The 22,741-nt window shown below is 47.0% G+C and overlaps 1 protein-coding gene across 10 annotated transcripts in view; it reads left to right on the forward strand.

Annotated features, from left to right (window-relative positions):
* Positions 1-22,741, forward strand: part of AMBRA1 (autophagy and beclin 1 regulator 1) — a 177,836-nt gene that overhangs the window by 146,482 nt on the left and 8,613 nt on the right. For 8 of the 10 annotated variants that reach the window (XM_053899770.1, XM_053899774.1, XM_053899771.1 and 5 more), the window contains 3 exons: positions 411-565; positions 14,575-14,714; positions 22,276-22,368. In XM_053899770.1, coding sequence (XP_053755745.1) covers positions 411-565; positions 14,575-14,714; positions 22,276-22,368 — 388 coding nt within the window. The remainder of the gene's footprint in view (positions 1-410; positions 566-14,574; positions 14,715-22,275; positions 22,369-22,741) is intronic. The other 2 variants (XR_008421142.1, XM_053899775.1) reach the window with 2 other exon arrangements.

Raw genomic sequence — 22,741 nt, forward strand, 5'->3', positions numbered from 1 at the left:
TGTCAAATGGTGAAGAATTGCTTAAATAAATAAAGGTGCATTGATAGGGTAAAATACCATCCGGCCTTTAAAATGCTCTTATAGAAGAATATTTAATGGTGGAAAAAATGGTCCTAATGTATGAGGTGAAAATAGATTTCAAAATAGTATTTTCAGTATGGTACCAGTTTTTTTAAATGTGATTCTATGACGACAGTGGTGAGCATTTGTTAAGTACTTTCTGTATGTCAAACACTGTATTCAACACTTGAGACACCTTCTCATTGTACTCCTCACTGCACTCCTATGAGAGAGCCCCTGGGTAACCAAAGACGCAAACTGAAAATAAAGAGAAAAGACTGAGAGGGAACATTATTGCCTTGTGATGGCAAGAACTCTGGGAAACATCTCTCTGTTCTGTTGGCTCTCAGGTCCCAATGCCATTTCGGTGAGCCTGTCCCCAATGGGCCGATACGTAATGGTGGGCTTGGCCTCGAGGAGGATCCTGCTGCATCCCTCCACAGAGCACATGGTGGCCCAGGTCTTCAGACTGCAACAGGCCCATGGTGGCGAGACCTCCATGAGGGTGAGTGCCACGGCTTATGCCTCCACTGTCGGGCAGCTCTCCAGGCTTGGCAGGGTAGTGAAGGGCAATGGTGTGATCTCCCAGCCTAGACTAGAGGTAGCATGTTCGTAAAGAGTAAGGAAAGACTGCAGTCCGGCCCATCCATGACCAGCTTTTGGAAGCTCTGGACTATTAAAAAGCAGGAACTTTCTCACACCCTCGTTCCTGAGCTGAGCTCCCCAGAGGCCTGAAAGTGTCTTTGGATGAAGACCAAACTGAGTACCTCCTTACCTCAACACGAGACCTTTAGTCTGGAGATACATAAAGGACCCAGTGAAATATTTATGCTTATTTTAAAAAAAATTTTTTTGAAGAAGCAAACTATAAAAATTGATAAATGGTATACTATGAAATGTTCTTTTCCGTGGGTTGTAATCATGTGGGAGGATGAGGCCGCTGTGCTCTTAATCATCTCGTCCATTTCACTACCAGAGAAAGGTCCTGTTGGGGCCCTGTCTTGTCTGAGGTGGACCTCTCTTATACTGCCGTAAAAGCCTTCTGGGCATCATGGGGTTAGTGGCCTTCTGAACTCAACCATACTAGTTTCTGACTGAGTTCCCATGGGGGCTGATTTGCTTTTGCTGAGGGGAATTGAGCATTTGAATGGTTCTCTAATTAGATGGTATTTAAGCTCTGTCTCAAGCTAAGAACCTATGAATTCCCTTAGCACTTTGTGCTGTGCCATTTATAGTTTTATGCACTTGTTTATGTGTTGTTTTGTGTTTTCTTTAGCTGAGTGGTGTGTATGTTTAATCTGCCCAATTAGGTTCAGTGTAAGCTCCTTAGGGGCATATCCCCCAGGGCCCTTCATTTAGTGCTGTGCATGTAGATGTTTGATGCCTGGAATGGAAGCATTTGTTTTTTTAAAGAAAAAAAAGAGAGAGAGAGAGATAGGATCCACTGTGTAGAAAGTGACGGAAAGTGGGTGGCCTAGCATGGTTGTCGCCAGCCTCTTCTCCCTCCCATCTCCTACAGGGACCCTCTATCCAACTCTGCTGAGCCACTTCCAAGCACCCGGAATTTCAGAAGGTTCTTTCTTGTCAGTGTGCCTTTACTTGGACTGTCCTCTCTCTCAAACCCAACGTCCGTAGCTCTTCCCCTTTTCCAGGACCTTTCCAAATCACTCCCTCTTTGTACCACCATTGTACCTGGCTACTGGCACGCGTACTAACACTCATCACATCAGACTGCACTTACTTCTTCCCATGTCATTCTCCTCTTTGGAACTGTGAGCTCTTCGTGAGCAAAGACCATATCCATTTCGCCTTTATGAAGTTCAAGTACAAATAAGGAACTTGACATCTAGGAGAAGCTGAATGAATGAAAGAGGGTCTCAAGGCAAGCGTTCTCCTTAGCATTTCTAGGTGGTATCGAGCAGAACCAGTGATAGGTGCCAGCATATTCCACCAAGCCTCTGAAAGGGGTGAAACATGAAACAGGCAGTCTGTGCCCTTGAAATCATACTGCCAGGGAAGTCCCAATTCTTGAATTCCAGATGACTTTGGAAATATCTGATATTAGGTGATTGGGAGAAGACATTCTGGGACGTTCACAGGCCTGTTTTCTTACCTAGACATTTGAGGATGGACATTAAGGTTTAGTTTAAATATTCTTATTTTGCTTCTCTTCAGATTCGGATGGTAAAAGTACCTGGTGTCTGCCTTGCACCACCTAGAATCCTGGTCCCAACAGCTGTTCTTCTAAATCCTTCCTGCCTAATTGTGGAATAATTGTTTATAATCATTAAGAGACAGGATCTGATTTCGGCAACACTAATGGACATCTCCAGCCTCTTCCGGAAGCCAGGGCTCCTGCCCAGCTCCTGGGCATAGCCTGCCAGTCCACCATCCTAGCAAGGTTCCTCTTTTCCATAAGTAGCTTAGAAACATCTGGCTAAGGGCAAACAGCTACAGGGCGGAAGCCAAGATGTTGTCACGTATGGGGCTGGCAGCTCAGGGAATGCAGTTGGAGGAGTCTGCTGAGGAGATATGGTGATCCGTTGCTGTCCTGCTAAGGGGCTCAGGGCAGCTAGCCAGCTGCTGCATGCCTCGTGACAAGAGCTATTTCTCAGGCCTCCTGGTGAGGCTTTTTTGATTCTCAGTAGGCACCATCTGCCACTTAGGGAGCTGAAGTGACTAGAAAGCTCCCATTTGGGAAGTGTTCCTCTCACCTAAGAGACAGGATCCAGGCTGCTGAACAAGGTTTTGCTCACCCTGTGTCCACCACATCTGACTTTAAACCCCTGCACTACAGAAAAGTTTCTGGTTTTCCAGGTCTTGGTTGCCCCTTAACATCCAAAGGCACCAAAGCACTCAGAAAATATCCCTGAATTCAGTCATTGGTGGAAGGGAAGACACCAGCTTTTTTGGATAGCTATGCTGTACCACCGTTTAAGTCAAGGAGGGCCTTTTTGTCTGAGATCAGGGAGCGAGGGTTTAATGGGACAGTAGAGCATCTTCCTCTTTGCACAGGTAAGTATGGGTGGGTGTCTCCATCTGTAATGTCAAGCTCTGTCTTTGAAGGAATGCTTTTGTGGGTGATGGGCCTGTCCTCAAGCTTCTCTACCCAGAATTCATTCCCCTTCTTTTTGGTGGTCCTTCTTGGAAATCACCGTGATGTAATATTCAGAGGGGTAAGCTTGTTGGGTCAACTGACATTCCCAGGAGAACATCCTCCAGAACATTGACTTACCTTATTTTAATTCCCACTAAGTGACATCTCTCCCCAAGAGATGATCTCTTACCCAGCCCCATATGAACACTCTTCTGAAAATGAATCGCTGATTGCTGCTTTGCCTTGATGCATTTATTCTAAGCAGTTTTCAGACCTCTGGATCAGTGCTTCTCAAACTGTGTTCCTCCAACAACCTGTGTTAGAACACCTGGGGTCCTTGTCAAAAACAGACTACATATCTGCATAAGAATGGGGCGGGAGGGGTATCTGCATTTGTACACCAAACTTTCCAAGTAATTCTGATAACACACTTGAGTTTGAGAGCCGCTGTTCTTATGGACTCCTTTCTTCATTTTAGGTTTCTGCCTGCAGCCCCTTCAAGCAAGGGGGAGAGACACAGTCTCTGGTTTACGTGTGGTTTTATGCGTGGGGCTTGGATCCTTGGCTAATCCTGTCACAGGCACTGTGGCCTTTGTGCTCCACTTCCTGCCAGACCTTACTTAGCTTGTTGGCTCTCTGTGCTTCCCCTCCTGTCTTCTCTCAGTTGTTGTTGCCTTCAAGAGCTCTCCCATGAATATCTGCGTTCTGGATTCTGTTCTGCCCCCATGTTGAGCCATTTTAATTTTTACCTTTGTTTCTAGGATCACGGTCTTTTTGATATTTCCCTTCTCTGCTTCTGAGACTAGGCTCAGTCTTCCCGACTTTAGTGTGGTTGGCAAATCTGGAAAAGTAAGACTGAGCACATATTTGATCATCCCCTCCCTTCTGCCCATTCCAGGTTCCTCCAAGCTGGGTATGCTATTCTGTGACTCAGGGTCTTACTTGTGTCTGGCTACCTTATACTTGAGCTGGGGAACGCTCTTTGCTAGTTTCTGTTTGGTTTTTGAAGTTAGGCATTTAGAGATTGCTGAGCTCAAGTTTTGCTAAATTCTCAAAACACTGAACTGCCTGTGTGCCCTCTCTGCTTTCATTTTCTAATTGGAATAAGGCATAATATTGTCACAGAAAACTGCAATTAATTTTCTAAAATAGTGGCAACTTGCACATTGTAATAACTTTGGTTGTAACCAAGTGAAAGCATAATAACAAAAATATAAAATTACTAATGACACCAGAAATAGTCCTACACCAGACTGTTCTTCCATTTTTATATCAGTAATAAGTGCTGTTTTACCTAGGGCAAAAGTCAGCAGCTGTAGGGGCTGGGGAGTGGTGCTGGGGCATTTTGAACTGGAAAGCAAGAATAAGGATTAGTGCTTTCAACACCGGAATTAAGGTGCTGTGTATTCTTTTTCGCAGATGCATGGACCATCCCCCCAACAGGTGGGGGTTGGGAGCATAGAAGTGGTTCAGTAAGAACCGAAGAGGATCCTTGTTGTGTAATCCCTACAGGTCCTAGAGGCACTGGTTGCTTGAATCTTCCCAGTGCTGGTTTGGTTTTCTCTCTGGTCATTTTATTGGCAGAAGTGATGGATGAGGACACTGTCATTTGACTTGGATGGGAGAAGCTCTAGGAGAGAAAGCAATTTAGCTCTCCTTTCTCTGTGGAACAGCATTGTGCTTTTTAAGGCAAAGCCTCAAATACTTAATAAGGTCCACTTTATTGGAAGCTTTTTCTTTGTGGTTATGTGGTAAAACTGCATTTAAGTGTTGAGCAACTATTACCTAGACAGATTGTTAGTTTGGAGGGGGTGTTGGAAAGAGAGGCAGCTCCTCTCTCCCCCTTCTCTCCCCTTTACTTCCCTCTCTTCCTCTCTTCTCCCTGTCTCTCCCTCTTCATTCCTCTCCTTCCCTACTTCTTCACCTTGTGAGTTCTGTTCTTCACTGGTGGACTGTCCCTATGTATATCTTCTTCCTCTGGGGCTCTGGCTGTAGAGATCTGCATCCCCCTTATTCTCTAGGCAGCGGGGAAAGAACACAGATTTGTTACCATTTTTTACAGACCTACGATCTACTCTTAACTAACTGGACTGTAGTTCTCAATGTGTACTCTGCTGAGACCACATCAACATCATCAGAGAACTTCGTAGAAATTCAGATTCTCAGCCTCATGTGAGGCCTGCTGAATCAGGCTAGGGGTGGGGCCCAGCCATCCTTGTTTTACCAAGTCTCCAGATGACTCTGCCCACTCAGTCAAGATTGAGAACGAATCATTGGCTGCATGGAGATTCTAGTTAGACGTCACCTATCAGTATAACTTTGTCCTTTTCCTTTTTGCTCTCACCGTCCCTAGAACCTCATCTGGTTACTTCCATGGCTCCTAATAACAGTATCTTTCAGATACTTCTAGCAAGTTGAGAAATTGATGTGTATCTCCAGCCTAAAGCATTCTGCATCATGCTAACATCCTAGTGGTAGTACTTTAAGAACTAATGCTGTGGGGTGCCTGGGTGGCTCAGTCGGTTAAGCGTCCGACTTCGGCTCAGGTCACGATCTCACGGTCCGTGAGTTCGAGCCCTGCGTCGGGCTGTGGGCTGATGGCTCAGAGCCTGGAGCCTGCTTCCGATTCTGTGTCTCCCTCTCTCTCTGCCCCTCCCCCGTTCATGCTCTCTCTCTGTCTCAAAAATAAATAAACGTTAAAAAAAAAAAACTAAAAAAAAAAAAAAGAACTAATGCTGTGAGGCCTTTTTCCATTTCTGATTAAAATTCTTACCTGCCCACATTTGACTTTCCTTGAGCTCTTAACCGCAAGGCCTTGCCTGCTTGCCTGCACGCTATAGAATACAGAGATGCTTTGGCTTAAAAAGTGAGAAGCAGTATCTTTATCTTTCTCTCCAGGCCCTTCCCCATCTAAAGGAGTACTTCTTCAGTTCCTTTTTCCAGTATTCCACTCACTGTTATCCTTGGATGGGAGACATCACTATGATGCCCATTAATGGATGTCATCTTGGTTATAAAGAAACATCAGTTGTCTTTCTTTTTATAGCCATTTTCTGTCACTTTTATAGCCATCTTCAGAGAGCCTAGTGACTGATTATTATTATAAATTCATTAAAATCAACCACAGCAAAGGCTTGATATCCAGAGTGTTCAAATTAGTCATAACTAAATTGTAGCTTAGATCTTAGGGCAGCATGGGTGTCCAGCGCTGTCAGCCCTGGCCAGTGTTTATGTAACTAACGTGTACAGGCTCCTTGGGCCAGTCCTAGCTCCATGCTTCAGTATATAATCTTCACTATAACCTCTTTGCCCGGAATTTAGCCTGTGACATAATCTACTCATCTCTACTTCCCTAGATTCTGAAAGTTTGATTTTCTTTTTTTTTTTTTAAGTTTTTTTTTTTTTTTTTAATATTTATTTCTGAGACAGAGAGAGACAGAGCATGAGCAGGGGAGGGGCTGAGAGATGGAGAGACACAGAATCTGAAGCAGGCTTCAGGCTCCGAGCTGTCAGCACAGAGCCCGACGCGGGGCTCAAACTCACAGATCGCAAGATCGTGACCTGAGCCGAAGTCGGACGCTCAACTGACTGAGCCACCCAGGCGCCCCTGAAAGTTTGATTTTCAAAAGTCACCTAGAACTCTAGTCAATCTAGAGTATTCCCCAGAAATCTAAGGGAATGAGCCTTTCTTAATCTTGTCTGGCCTTGGGAGTGGCAAAAACCAAAAATAAAGATTTTTTATTTTTGTACCCTGGAAGGAAGGGTACTATTTCTTCAAGGGGGGATTGGGAAAAAAGAGACAGCTTTGTTGTCAGAAATGATTTACTCTTTCCTAAGATTTTGTCCTCATTAATTTTCTTAAAGCCGCCTGTCAGTTGATTAAAAGCTGCTTCCGCTGCAATTATCTTAAAGTTGACTTCTGAGATGTGACACAAAGCATCTATCCTCAAACAGTGCCTTTCTTCAGCACATTGCAGGAAAGGGGGAGGGAGTATGGGAGAATTCAGGGGTGTCTCTGATGCACTTTGTCAGAGAAGGGAGGGGGCAAGATAAAACATTAAAAATAACAGTAGAGCTGCAATTAGTTTCGGTGAATTTTTCCATGACAGATTTCTCTAAAGTAACTCTAATGATTTCTTTTCTCATGGTCTCTCAGAGTGCAGCCTATTCTGTGTGTTATTCTTTTCACTCAACAAAGTTTAATTGAGCCCCTACCATGGGCCAGGTACTTTGTGAGGTCTGGGAAGGCAGTGCATAAAATGGACCTGGTCCCTGCTCTCTTGCTACACAAATGGCAGCGGCTGCTGCTGCTGCTGCTGCTGCTGCTTCTTCTTCTCCTCCTCCTCCTCCTCCTCCTCCTCCTCCTCCTCCTCCTCCTCGTTCTCCTCCTCCTCCTCCTCCTCCTCCCTCTCCTCCTCCTCCCCCTCCCCCCTTCTTCTTCTTCTTCTTAATGTATGTTTATTTTGAGAGCGAGAGCACAAGAGGTGGAGGGGCAGAGAGAGAGAGAGAGAGAATGAGAGTCCCAAGCAGGCTCCATGCTTCAGTGCAGAGCCTGACACAGGGCTCAAACTCACGAACCGTGAGATCGTGACCTGAGCCAAAATCAAGAGTCAAATGCTTAACCCACTGAGCCACCCAGGCACTCCCACAACGGGCTTCTTGACTGGTCTTTGCACTGCTGTATTCCTAATCTTCCCTGCACTTGGCACACAGGAGACACTGAGGAACATTCCAGGAATGTGTGTCCCTTTGATACCTTGTGCGCTGTGTATTTCCTACATATGTGTGAAGATATACCCCTTCTTACAGCCATCATCAGTGTGTCTAGCACATTTCTCCATAACAGTAATTGAAACTATCAAGGAGATAATCCTTACGAAAATAGGGAGCGTCCTGCTTATTTCACAATTTTGCCCAATATTGGGTTCTTGGAGTGCTAGTCCCAGCACTGAGACATGGTGATAGATTCCCAGTAGATAGCTTCAAAAGCGAAAAGCAGAACAGTTTGGTTTTTTTTTCAAGAATTGGTAGGAGAACCAATTCTTGCATTTGTAAAAGCTAAAAGTATTTTAATGTATTTCAAATATAAAATACAAAGTATTTTAATGTTTAACTGTCCTCAAAGCGCTTCCAAACATATCAACTAAAATGTATTAAATGTATTGGAATATATTGAAAGACTCTCTTATCCAAGGTGAATCTCTAGAATAACTTCTCATTTGGCCATTTCCTTTGAGATTCATGAAGCCAAGGAAGTTTAAGAACTTGTGCTGTGCACAGACATGTGGGAATAGGAGAAAATAATTATTTTAATTTGTTCTAGGAGCGTTCAATGCCTTGGTATTTCATTTAACACCAAAGTAGATCCCGCAGCTGAAGTAACCTCTGCTTTGTCCTAATGGTTTGAGATGCCTTTGGAAAGGCATCAGGCCAATTGAAAACTAAACTTCTTGTCCTCTGACTGCTCTTTGGGAGCTCTTTGAGAGGAATGAGTGAATAAAACAGAGTTTTCAGATCCCAGCAAATCACAAGAAGTTGGCTAGAAATGACTTCAAGGGAGCAGATTATTAACGGCAGCAGAGGGCAACACATTCCAAGAGTTAAGTAAAGGGGACCCCAGGCGGGCTCAGTTGGTAGAATGCGCGACTTGATCTCAGGGTGTGAGTTCAAGCCCCACATTGAGCCTAGAACTTACTTTAATTTTTTTTAATGTGTTTCATTAAAAAAAATTTTTTTTTTAACATTTATTATTAAAAGACAGAGAGTCAGAGCATGAGCAGGGGAGGGGCAGAGGGAGAGGGAGACACAGAATCTGAAGCAGGCTTCAGGCTCTGAGCCGTCAGCACAGAGCCTGATGGCGGGGCGCAAACTCACAAACCACAAGATCATGACCTGAGCTGAAGTCGGATGCTTAACTGAGCCACCCAGATGCCCCTAATGTTTTTCATTTTTGAGAGAGAGAGAGAGAGCAAGGGAGGGGCAGAGGGAGACACAGAATCCAAAGCAGGCTCCAGGCTCAGAGCTGTCAGCACAGAGCCTGATGTGGGGCTCGAATACATGAACGGCGAGATCATGACCTGAGCCAAAGTCGGACATTTAACCGACTGAACAACCCAGTCGCCCCTAGAACTTACTTTAAAAAAAAAAGTTAAGAAAAGGAGCTGTCGCTCTTCTTTTCTGTTGGGAGAGCTTTGGTTTAGGACAAGGGTGATCTAGGCAGATTTGTTCTTGCTTCAGCTGAATAAAGGGGAGAATTAGGTGAGCTCATATTCTGATTCTTATTTTTAAATGGTCACTTTAAAAGCAACCTCCTACAAGTTCTATACTCCAAAGTAGAATATAAAGAAGGCTTAGAGACAGTAAAAAAAATTAAAATTGCTGGAAAATGATCAGATTTTCCTAGGGATGAAGACACTTAAGTAATTCATGAATCTAAGTAAATCAACAACTTGAAAGGAAGAAAAGATAAAAGGTGAGCAGAGTCTCCCTCCCCCTGCCTGCTCTGGGACTTGTGCATTTCTCAGCCTTGGACAAGATGGGTAGTCATCCATTTCCAATGGAAAGGTCAGCTGTCTCTTAGCATCTGCTTTCCATTGATTTTTTCCCTCTTCCCAGAGAGTTAATTTTCCTCTAGTAACCCTCTCTAAAGGCTTAAGGCCTCCCTTGATCTCCATCATTACCGAGAAGGCATTTCTCCTCCTCACAGTTCCTTTCCTCCTCTTGGCTTGGGTCTTCTCTCGTGGCCAGTCTGTTTCCAGTTCCAGTCTGTTTCTTCCTACCACCAGCTTCCATCGTCTTAGTTAAAACAGGGGAGATCTGCTGAGTGCACTCGACCTCTTGCCGCTGTGGAGCCGTTCCAATTTTACAGATGATGAGATTCCCCAACACAAACAAGATAACCACAAAGTTTTTTCTTTCAGCTTCTTATCTGAGCTGATCTGAACAGTGCAGTTTGCTACTCAGACTAATGGTCTGAGCTTTATTGATATGCAGCCAAAAAGAAAACATCTTCTTGAGGGCAGCAATACATTTTTCGTCTAAATTTTAAAAGGGTGGAGAGGAAGGTTTCCCACTGAGCAACTCTGGTTGCCTCTCATTCTTTTCCTGTCTTTGAACAAGAAACAAGATCCCTTTAGTTTTGATCTGGGAACTGTATTCTTTTGCTCCTACTTCTGTTAAGTAGAGTTTGGGGGATGGAAAGGCAGGTGGTACACGAGATGGTCTTGGACCCCAGAAGTGAAAGAATCATCCTCTTGTCCCACTCTCTTAGAACCATAAAGACCTTGGCGACCTGACTCGTTCTCTGGTAATGTGCCAATATGGCACTGGCTCTCCTTCTAGTACATTGATTCCAGTTCTCTTCATAGAGTTTAGACAGAAAGGAAAACAGTCTGCTTGGGGAGGGGGTTGCTGTCAGCTTTTGTCATATACCAGGGAACATCTGTAGCCAAAGCTGGTGAAACCAGGTCTCTGCCAACATGAATCAGCAGCTGGATTTTGTATCCCACCCCACAAAGGGTCTCCAGGTCCTGATAATCCTTCTCTAACGTAATGGAATTTGGTGGTACAACTTCATGGGGTGTCTCTCTTGTCAGAGGGAGAGAGGGATTTTTGGCAGGCCACCCAGCTTTGTCCTTGACAAGTGGTAAGGAAACCTTTATTGGTGATATATTTGGGGTGTCTTTAAGTGAAGGCCAGAACTGTCCCTTAACACTATCTCAGATCTTCTTTCTTGTCAGTGCTGATGAACCTTGAGTGTACAGAGCCAGAGCTAGACCCCCCTGGAATCTGGGAGGAGATGGCTCCCCCAGTCACTGGGCCAGATAGACTGATAGTTGAAAGCAGAAATGTTGGGAGAGTGGCCAGAGCTACCGAACCGTCTGTCAGCAATGGGGAACTTGTTGGGCAGATACTCTTTTTGTCATTACGGCTGACTAATTGTGAGGAGAATACCCCCCTCTGTGAGGTGCTTTGAGAGCTCCAGCCAGAGAATGGAGCGGAAAGTCCATCTCTGGATGGTTCTGAAGATGGGCCAGGTTCTCATTCCTCTAGGCTCCTTTAATTTCAGGCATGTGTGAAATCAGGAGTATTGGACCGGATGGCCTCTCAGGACTGTAAATCAGAGTCCTGCCCATCTGGCACCCTCTGTGCTCTTACTACACCCCCTCCCCCATATGTTTTGCTCTCATCTCCCTCCTTCCTACCCCCACATTAGAGTGTGATAAGCAAGCTGGTGCTTATCAGGAGTCCTGGAGGCTGCTGATCCTCACGTGGGATCTTCTGGCTTCCTGCCACAAAGCAGGATTTAGTCTAATACCCAAACACTAGAGGAGATGGGCACTTGGGAGCTGCCCTTTCAACGGTGTTTAAGGACTTGACGGGGTGAGGGGCCCGGGGGAACTGCCATAGAGAACAAATTGATGTCCCATGACTACTATAGCCATAGAGGTTGTGACTATCTGTGCAGCAAGGTCTAGGGGTCTCAATCTTTAATTACTTCTCCCCAGTGCATTTGACCTTGTCTCACCTGAGCTGGGTCATCCATCATACTGGTCTTTTGAGGGTTTTGTCTCCAAAGTAGGTTCCTGTGCTTAGAAGCAAATTGATAGTATTTGTTTGTTAATTTTTCTGCAGCAACAGACTATAAAAGGTAAACTTGTAACATGTGAGAGGCCTCTCTGCTTCTTTCCTGGTCTGGAACATTTCTGGAAGAATTCTCTTCCTCTTTGAGACCCATCAAAAAACTCAGCACAACCTTAAAGCATCTACTTTACTAACCTTATTACTCCCCCTTCTTACAAGGCTACTTTCTCTGCCCAGTTCCCTGAAGTTAGGAATGAATCATTGTGACTTCAGCTGAGACTCCCTTGTGAAGCTTTGTAGAACTGTCACAGGTCAAGACCAAAGCTCCCCTAATCCAGCCCACTAAAATTAACACACATCCCTCCTTAACCCTGGTGTACCCCACTCATGCCATCTAACCTTGGGGTGAAGGGAAGTTGAACAGTCAGTGATCCCAGACATAGTTGTTTGTCCTTTGAGTGTGTGTCCCAACTCATTTAACCATGTGGCCTGCCGGTGGGACAGAAACTATTGATTTATCTTCTGGGAAGGAAAACCTCTGTGAGAAAGGGTAAAGGCACCACACCCCATCCCCTGACTTGAAGGAAAGGGTTGAATAGGTGCAAAGGGAAAAGACAGGTATTGCCACCTCCACAGAGAGTCAGCCATTGAGGCTGGTAGAGAACGGAGCAATGAGTTCGTTCAGAGCGCTGCTAGATACGTGTGTGCAAGGAAGAGACTATCCAGAGGTCAAGCAGCCATGTTCTACATGACTCGTTTAGAAATTCATAAACTCCATGGGGCTCTTTTTTTAGTAGTCTCCTCAGTTAGACCAAAGATTTTTGCTAATTCTTACATTTGGAGTTGAGTCAGAAAGAGAGGGCACGGGAGGTTCTTAAAGCAGCAGCTGTGGTGCTGTCAGTCTTCTGCCTCAAAACACAGCCAATTCCGTATCTGTAAGAGACCCATTCAACCTCAGGACCATTGCAGGGCCGTCCGGGCGGTGTGCCATTAGCCGCCCAGGCACATTTCTCAGCGCCACAGAACCTGGAAAATTATTCATAACAGGATTCTCTGTGTATGTGTCGGTATGTTGAGAACTCGTGCTGCTGTCCTCTCCATTCTGGAGCCCGTCCTGGTGAAAGCATTTCAGACAGATAGACACCCGAGGCACATGAACAAGTATTCCCACATCCAGGGCTGCTTATCACTTCATTCTTATATGTGCAGTGGACCCTTAGCTCAATTTTTACTTATTTCCTCCTTTTTTTTTTTTTTTTTTTTAAATTTTAAATCTCTCATCAGGATAATTTTAAAAGTAATAATTATTGTACCACCCTAAATTCCTTGAATATTACTTTCTAAACCACATCTCATTTGGTCTTCTTTGTTTTTTTGTTTTTTTCCATCAGGGGACAGGGAAAAGCAGATCATCCCTACTTTCATCCCTACTTTAGATTAATCCCTGAAGAGGCTAAAAGGGAAAACATTGACTACAACTCCAGTTGATAGATTCCTGGCTTCATGTCCTCTTTGTAGACCCGAACCATCTTTTTTGAAGCCCCAGATGCAGATTCCTGATAATAATAGCAGCAGTTACCATTTATGAGCTTGCACTGTGCTGGACATTTTATACACATCATGCCTTTTCATCTCTCCACAATTATTTGGATATTAGTGTTGTATCTTTTTTTTTTAATGTTTATTTTTTTTAAGAGAGAGACAGAGCACAAGCAGGGAAGGGGCAGAGAGAGAGGGAGACACAAAATCTGAAACAGTCTCCAGGCTCTGAGCTGTCAGCACAGAGCTGGACATGGGGCTCGAACTCAAAATGTGTGAGATCATGACCTGAGCCAAAGTCAAACGCTTAACCAACTGAGCCACCCAGGGGCCCCTGGTGTTGTATCTTTTTAAACTGAGATCTGGAGAAGTTACTGTTCTAGAGAAGTGTCAGGACTCCAACCCAGGGCTTCCTAGCTCGAAGGAAAGTCCCCATCCTTCATTCTCCCAATGTCCTGCTCTCTGACTAAAGTTGCTGTGGAATGTCGTGCAGCTCAGAGGCCAGAGAAATTGGAGGCTCTCTTTCACCTACTCCAAACCCTTAGCCACAGCTGAGCTGCCTCCTGAGAAAATAGTAGCTTTGGAAATAAGCCTACTATTGAAGGGAGATTCTCCCTTGGAGAAATGGATACGATCTATTTAATGGTGATTTATATAAGCTAGAAAGAAGTCATGTACCTGTGTGTTCAAGATTCCCCTCTTCCCTGCTTCCTACATCTTAGCGCACCTTTTAGGTTTCCTTAACAATAGCAGTTTTAACATTGCTTTTAATTAGATGAATTAAGAATGTTCTCTGGTGTTATCACCCCCTCCCGCCCCCCTATCACCTTCAGTTCTCCATTGCTGTAAGAGCTGTGATTTCCATGGTAACGGGACTCCCAGTTGAGCTTGGCTCTCACTGGTTTGTCTGGTCAGGGGAAAGTTAGGAGCAGACCTTCCTGGGGAGTGGAGCTCTGACAGCCTTTCCAGGGGGCTATCGTAAAGCCACGAAATGAGAAGAGCTAAAAGGCTGTTATGTTAAGGAGAGCATGAGCAAGCTTCCTGCAGAAAAGCCTAAGTGACCCCTAGCCTTGCTGGACGGAGTTGTAGCCTTCTCCTAAAGTAGAGGGCCCCAGGCTCCCCCTGCCACCTCAAGTTCTGCAGTATGTGTAAGAGGCCTTCTGTTCCCAGCCTAACTGGCTCCTTTCCTCCCTGTGGTTAACTTGCTTCCGGCCATAGAAGGGACTTGGTTATTCTTGGTAACAAATTGTTTCTCCTCGAATTCTCTTTTCTTCCCTCTTTTCTCCCCCACCCAGAGAGTTTTCAACGTCCTTTACCCCATGCCTGCCGACCAGCGGAGACATGTCAGCATCAACTCTGCCCGTTGGCTGCCCGAGCCAGGGCTTGGCCTGGCCTATGGTACCAACAAAGGAGACCTGGTGATCTGCCGACCAGAGTGAGTGGCTCAGGGCGGGCGGCAGCACGGGTGGGAGGGGGTCATCCAGGCTGAGGACGTGAGTAATCAGCACCATCTGTGGGTCTGGCCGTGAGGTGGGGTCTTGTAGAAGGGAAATCGAAATTCTGCTAGAGCCTGCCTCATTCTCTGCGTCACTCCATGGAGGGTCCTTTTAACTTGAGGTTGCTAGCGTTAGCTCTCCGTCCCAGAAATGTTCAAAAGACTGGTTTAGTTATTATGTCTTCTTAAACCTAAGGCAGTATTTTCTTTCTTTGTTTTCTCTTGTTCTCTGGTTCCCTAGTGATAGTAAAATTTCTCTGCAGGCAAAAGCATAGATATCAAAGATTCTTTTCTAAACGCTTTTTGAAAAATTCAACAGGTGGTCTTAGGTTTGTATAAATGCCATAGTCATAACTTAAGAAATAAAATTGGAAATAGAGTATTGTTAAAGCCCTAATTTGTCAGGCCACTGATCTCTAGCAGCCTGGCTCTGTGTCCTGCCTGTTTTCCTTTCTGCTTGTGCTTCATAACAGTGAAGGCAGATTGGAAAGCTCCATTTAAAATCAAAATGATTATCCGGTCATTTTGGGGTAGGAGGGGACAGGGAACCATAGCACCTCTGTGTTGGGTCCTGATGACACCCCTTCCCCTTGTGGTGTTTTGGAGGACAGAAGTCTATTCTTTCACTTGAGACCCTGGGAGTCAGCCAGGTCTGTCATCAGTTTCCAGACCCAGCCAGGTGGGGCGCGTGAAGCTCTGTGCTTCAGTGCAGATCAGGCTGATTGCTGCGTGGGCCGCTGCAGGGTTCCAGCAGACTAAATGCCACTTCTGCCTCCAGACCGTCCTAATGCTGTCCTTCACTTGGTGCAGCGCCTTCTCCCAGGGTGTTCTGCAGATCACAGAGCATGGCGTGACTGGTCTGGTAGGGTCTCTGGCTGTTGGAAGTGTCCACTTTGCCTTTTAATAGGGCCTTTGGTGGTTTTTCCTAGGGTGTGTATTTGGGTCAGTTCTTGCAGCCTCGTAGATGACTGGTGACTGAGCCCTTGTCAGCTGAGCTAGGGCAGTAGCTCAGGAGAAAGGAAACCCGGTTCTAAGGGGAGCTCTTTCATTCTATCCTGAATTTTTGGAGCCCCTCCCAAAGAGAGGCTGCCATCTGAGACTGTGGTTCTGCCAGCTGCACTGTCCTCAGGCTCTGTGTCCAGAGAGCCCCTTTCGCTAGCTCCTTGTGCCTTTCCAGAACTGTGCCTGCCTCTCTGAATGACCGTGCCACTGTTAGCCCCGTCGCTGGGTCTGTCTGTCTCTGCCCTCCCTCTGGCATGACCGTAGCCGTGGAATCAGTCTGCTCTCAACTCCTTCTTTTTCCCCAAAGCACATGAGACTGCTTATCTTATCTCTGCCTCTTAGACATTTATAAGAGGACTCTAATAGACATCTTCTCCAAAGCTGGCACAGAATTCTGGACCATAATTTTATTCTTAACAACACTGTAGTTATAGGCCCTTCTTAGTCCCCATTTCCCCAAGACATCCTTCCTCAACATTATTGTCTTGTCTGTAGCTCCAGCCACTGACCTTTGTGCCAGGCAAACTCCCATCCCCTTCCCTTGCAGAAGTGGCCTGCCCCTCCCGAGGCACAGTCTCTACTTCCAGTTTATCGTGGTCCCACAAAGGCTTTTGTGTCTGAAACCCCGGCCTCCGCACTTGGTGTGAGTCACAGACACCTCAGCCAAACATGAAGCTGGCTTTGGCCTCTCTTCTCTCTTTTCTCCCCATATGTCGTCTTCAAGATCCAGCTTCACTAGGCTGGAGCCATCCTGGACTGCCTGGGGTACTCTTAGCTGCAGGAACTCAGGCCTCTTCCAGGAGCAAGGGAGCCACCAGTATTTGACAGCACGAACAGCGTCCCATCGCAGACCAAGTTGCGTTGGCCTGAGAGAAAGAGAGCTAGCTTGGCCTACCTGTCTTGGGGTTGCTGTTTTTCCTGATTTCTTGGGTCCTTTTGGCAAATGCCCCAAATCTTAGGGTGCGTATTTAAGGGAACTATGCAAATTAAGACAGACATGACTCTGTCCCAAGTTGTTCAGAGTTTCTCTGCTTCTCAGTCCCCTTCATATCTGTGGGATTTGGCTTCAGGCAGGGAAGCCCGAGCAGTATTCCGGTAAAGAAGGGAAGACTCAACTCAGGTCTCCCAGCAGATCAAAGACAGAATTAGGCTTCCTGACTGTCCAGTCCAGAGCTCTTTCCTACAGCTGGTTTTTGTGGGGTTTTTTTTAACCTTTTTTCAATCACAAACACCTTTGAAATTCTGATGGAAACAATGTACATTTTTCCACAGGAAAACATACCACAAGAACACACGATTTCATAACTCTGTTAAGACCTCAGGTAAAGAATGCAGCTCTAGGTTACGTTGAGGCATTTAAGCAGTCAGATGATGGGGACACAGTGGGAAATGAGAGAGGAGAGAGAATGTTCACATCTTTTGAATAGTTGGTGGTTGGTCTCTGGCCTAAAATGAGGAGAACAAATGAATAGGGAAGTAGGAGCTCAGGGTTGTGTCTCCAGTAGGCAGATGCCTGAGGCTCACCGCCCATCCCCTTGTGATACAGTTCTGGCACACCCTTTCCCGAGGGCACAGCAGCCAGCCAGCCAGCTGGGCCAGGATTACAGCCCTCCCTCTAAAACAGGTGGCCGTCTTTGTCCACAGACACAGGCAGCTGCACCTCCGTTTTGTGCTTTCAGTCCTGCTCTTGATTTCTCCTCCATTGTCTTAGCCTCCACACTCTGTCCAAGCACAAAGACAGAGGTCACAAGCCCCCGGGGCATCTGGCACTGAAAACCCACTGAGGTAGAACAAGGCCTAAGGAAATCCCCATTGCTCCAGGGTAGGAAATTCTTAGGACAGGTGAGGAGATGAACAGCTGGCCCTGTAGCCCCTGCACAAAGCCAGTAGGGTGGCGGATAGCCCCGTCACCCCACCCTTCCCAGCAGTGAGGCGCTCCTTTCTCCTTTGCTTTGCTCCCCCACCCGCCACTCCTCCCAAGCTGCTGCTGCGCCTCTGGCTGACTGCCAGCCCAGCCAACACCCCCAGTGATAACCATAGTGGGCGTGAAGTACCAGATTGATGTGAGGGGGTGCTTGCTCACTTCCGGCTTCATAGATCAGCCCTACAAATGGGGGGGAGGTGTTGCTGGGAAGACCACTGCTTCTCAGAGTCAGCTCTGAAGACAGAATTGAGGGACTCATGCCAGAAGAAACTAGGCCGGGACCGTGGGGCATCTGGCCCCCTGGCTGAGTGTGGGGCCCTGTCAGCTCTGTCCCTTAAGAGGGAGCTACCACTGTAAACAGTGATTGCAATCAAGCATCACTGACCAAGGAGGGAAAAGGCAGATCCCCGAGTCAAAAGAGGAGCCACAGAGACTTCATGATTCAGGCTGCCCCACAAGAGCCAGGTGCCAGCTCTTTCCCACTTTGCAGAGATAGTGGGGATAGATGCCTGTCCTTCTTTCCAAAGAGACAGCCATGTGGGCCAAGCCTCTGCAGCCATGTAAGTGACAGAAGAAAGAAGGATGTTCTCAAAGGGAATATTCCCTAGATGTTCAGAAGTTCAGGGGTGCCTGGCTAGCTCAGTCAGTGAAGCATGTGGCTCTTGATCTCAGGGTTGTGAGTTTGGGTGCCACTTTGGGTGCAGAGAATACTTAAAAATAAAATCTTTAAGGGCATCTGGGTGGCTCAGTTGGTGAAGCGTCCGAATTTTGATCCTGGCTCAGGTCTTGATCTCACAGTCGTGAGTTTGAGCACAGCTTACAGCTGCTACTGAAGGAACCCAGGCGTGAAGTGGAAGTCCATTTGAAAAGGCTGACGCTGGGGCGCCTGTGTGGCTCAGTCAGTTAAGCATCTGACTCTTGGTTTTGGCTCAGGTCATGATCTCACGGTTCACAAGTTCGAGCCGCACGTCAGGCTCTGTGCTGACAGCTCAGAGCCTGGAGCCTGCTTTGGATTCTGTGTCTCCCTTTCTGTCTGTCCCTCCCTCACTTGTGCGCTCTCTCTCTCTCGCTCTCTCTCTCTCAAAGATAAATAAACATTTAAAAAAAAAAAAGAGGGAAAGATTGACCCTGATTGGCCTTCCATGCTTCTTCATACTTTTGTGTATTGGTCTGGCTTCCAGGAAGAACCTAAGGCAAACAGTGACTGTTTGATCCTAAGACCCAAGGAGAAAGCAGATGAGTCGGGACCATTCTTCAGCTTGTAGATGGAAATCAGTGATACTGGGTATTGAAGGCTAACAGTTCCAGTAGCTAGAGAGTGTATCTTCAACTCTGATCCTTGGTACAGTACCTGGAATTCTATCCAAACTTTCAAAAACATGAGCTTGCTGTAGTCGAGCTGCTCTGACCACAGAAAGAACAAATCAGGGTGAACAGTAGACCTGTTGGTGGGGGGGCAGAAAGGAAGGAGGGCCTGGACGGCACATCTGCCAGTCTCCATTGCCTCCTTCTGTTGGCTGTTGACCTCATCACTGAATGTCCCGAATTCACAGTTCTGAGCTCACAATGCATGCTGCCAGATGGAAAGTGTTTAGGGGACCCTTTCACCATCAGCATCATGCTAACAGTTCCAGCTCATAGAATGGGCCTTCAGGTGGCTGGTCCTCTGAGACAGGAAGGAAGGTTCTTGGTCACGCAGTGCATAGCTCGGCGTAGGTTTAGTGTAAACAGTTTGTTGTCACTAACCAGCCCTGGCTAGCAAAAATTACAGAGGAAGGATTTGGCAGGGACCCAGATGGTATTGCCACCTGTCAATAAATCTTGACAAGTTTGTAAATCAAAGGCTCCCTGGCAGCTGGCTTCACATGGTGCCTCATGCAGCCAGGATTTGGCTCATCAGAAGCTATAGTGAAGACTTTGTTTTTGGAGGTCTCTGCTGTTGACCTCTAGCCATTTGCCTCTTCCCTAATGGAAGGTCCTCTCCTGTCACCTGTGCCCTGCAGCGCCCTGCTGTTCTCAGACAGTGCCCACAAAAATAGCTGAATGTTCCAAAGGGGAAGGAGTTGCTCCTTCTTAAAGGGATGGTTTGAAAATCACACCAAATCCGCAGCCCAGCAGGCCCTCAGGAGTAGCCAAGAGGGGTTAGTACAGAGCAGGGAATGAAGGGTATTTGTGTCTGGCTGTGGCCCTTTCCCTCCAAAGATGCTGGTGTGCCCTCAGGTGAAGCCCAGTCCCCAGAATCTTCATGACCCTTGAAAGACAGATAAGGGGCTCAGGCCTAGGTTGGTTTCCTTTCACCTGTAGTAGCACAGCCTCCTGACACACAGTCCCTCCTCATCCGAGCCCTGTCAGGTGCCTGTCCTGGCTAATCCTGTTTAGGAAGGAAGCACCTTACCTCACTCCCCCACAGCTGTCTTTTCCTGGCTTATCCTCTTGACCCACTGGCTTTGATTTCTCTGCTCTTTTTTTTTTTTTTTTTTAATGTTTATTTATTTTTGAGAAAGAGAATGCAAGCAGGCAAGGGGCAGAGAAAGAGGGAGACACAGAATCCGAAGCAGGCTCCAGGCTCTGAGCTGTCAGCACAGAGCCTGATGCAGGGCTCGAACCCATGAACCGTAAGATCATGACCTGAGCCGAAGTCAGACACTTAACTAATTGAGCCACCCAGGTGCCCCTGATCTCTCTGCTCTTTATTGAAGAAGTTCTGCCGTTAAAGGAAAATGACCTAGGCCTCTCAGTTGAAAAGCTAGCTTTCATTGGAGCTTGTCTTAGCTTGGGCATCCAAAGCAGACCACCACAGACTAGAGGGCTTAATCAACAGAAATTTATTTCCTCACAGCTCTGAAAGCTGAAGTCTCAGATCAGGGGCCAACATGGTTGGGTTCTTGTAAGGGCTGTCTTCTCACTGTGTCCTCATCCAGTGGTGAGGAGAGAGAGAGCGTGCATGAGATCTCTTTCTTACCCTTCTTCTTTTTTCTTGTTTTTTTGTTTTTTTGTTTTAGACTTTATTTTTAAGTAATCTCTACACACAGCGTGGGTCTTGAACTTTACAACCCCGAGATCAAGAGTCACATGCTCCACTGACTGAGCCAGCCAGGCACCCCATTTTCTTACTTTCTTATAAAGCCACAGCTCTGTTGGATTAGAGTCTTACCTGCATGACCTCATTTCACCTTAACTACCTCCTAAAGACCCTATGTCCAGCTATAGTCACACTGGGGGATAGTGTTCCGATATATGGATTTGGGGGGGTACAGTTCAGTCCACGGCTGTCCTCTTCAAGCACAGTGCTCATGCCCTGTCTCATTTAAGAGCAGAACTGGCTGTTTTGAGTATCTCTTAACAGTCTCCACAGGGACACCAGAGTTCTGGTTTTTTTGTTTTTTTGTTTTTTAATTTTCAAGTGAGGTCTGTGCCCAGGGTGGGGCTTGAACTCATGATCCAGGAGTCCAGGAGTCTCATGCTCTTCGCACTGAGCCAGCTGGACGCCCCAGGGACACCAAAGTTCTGATGGGCCCAGACACCTCTTCCTTATCTCCTATTCACACCTTCAGCACAGCACCCCACCCTCAACCACAGTGACTGCTAGGTAACGCCTCTTCCTGGAAAGAATCTTTAAAAGCAAAGCAGTCTGTGTAACGGGGCTGCTGCCTGTGATGGTAAGTCATCATGGAAACGTCAGAAGCCACTGCTTCCCTCCTGGCAGCGGTGCCCTATGACACTGGCAGAACCGCTTGATGGTCCATTACAGGGAAAGGAGGAAGCAGGGCAAGGTTGGCAATCTGGAGAACTGGACAGATAGAAACTCCTCTCCGCTGTCAGCAGTGCGGCCAGTGGCCACTCGAGGGTCTCTCTTCTACGCCAGTAGGAAGTATGGGGACACTCACAGGGCCGTCTTCTCTAGGAGCACCTTTCCCCACTGCTAGCCCAGCCTGCCCTGGCAAAGGAGGCTCTAGGTCTAGAATAGAAAGCCTTGTGGACTATTCTGGCTCAGTGGGGGCTTTTCCCTGCTTAGACTTCTGAGCTCCAGGCAAATTAAGAATGGCAAGATGCCCTGGTTTTCCTTCCTCCCTGCCCCACGGCAGCAGGGAAGACCCAGTGGCAGGAGCCTGTGCTTTCTCTATTTCGGATCACTAAGCCCACACTTGAGGCAGGGCTGTCTGTGGCACCCCGTCCCTCCAGGGCCTCCCCAGTCTCTCATTTGCTATCTTAGCTCCTTTCTTTGTGCCTGAAGAACACTCAGCCCACTGCCTGCGTACAGTGTGGCTATTTTTTAGCTATCTCTTAGTCCTGAGGAGGAGCTAATGAGGCACTGTTCAGAGGAAGGAAGAGGCTAAAAACCCACCACTACAGGCATTTGGGCTGTTGGAGATTTGTCCGCACTGCTCCAGCACTGCGCTTCCTGGTGGAAATCTCCAGTCCTTGTCTCAGCTCAGCCCCAAGAGAGACAAAGGAGAGATGAAGGAGGGCTACCAGGCCACAGGCCACAGAGCCTAGGAGGTGTAAGGAGTTCTGGCCATTCTCTTTCTAATGCTCTCCACCTTTTCTCCTCCACCCTTCCCAACTGCTTTTCAGGGCCTTGAACTCTGGTGTTGAGTACTACTGGGACCAGCTAAACGAGACTGTCTTCACTGTCCATTCCAGCAGCAGGAGCAGTGAAAGGCCAGGGTGAGTTTGGGAAGGAGGAGGGCACAGCTGTTGGAGGCCTGTCCCTTCCTCCTGTTTCCAGTGGGCTCTCAAGCAGTGCCCTCAGACTGCTCCGGGGCTCTCTGGGTGCCTCTCCTCAGCCACAGCAGCTCCTCTTTGATCTGCTTCATGCATTGAGCTTTTGCACACAGTTGGATTCGAGAAAAGTATTCTATGGCAAAGGACAAGAACATGCTCTGCTCTTAGAGTCTTGACTGAGAATAAGCTAGGACATCCTGTGGGCTTCTCCCATCCTGGCCATGGTATCTGGGCACACTGGGGTGACGGGAGAAGACAGAGCACTAGGGAGGGATGCTGTCCACAAGAAGAGTGCTGGGAGCCCAGGGAGAATCTG

Source organism: Panthera pardus, unplaced genomic scaffold (genome assembly GCF_024362965.1).
Source record: "Panthera pardus isolate Hobbes unplaced genomic scaffold, ASM2436296v1 HiC_scaffold_12, whole genome shotgun sequence".
Lineage (NCBI taxonomy): Eukaryota > Metazoa > Chordata > Mammalia > Carnivora > Felidae > Panthera > Panthera pardus.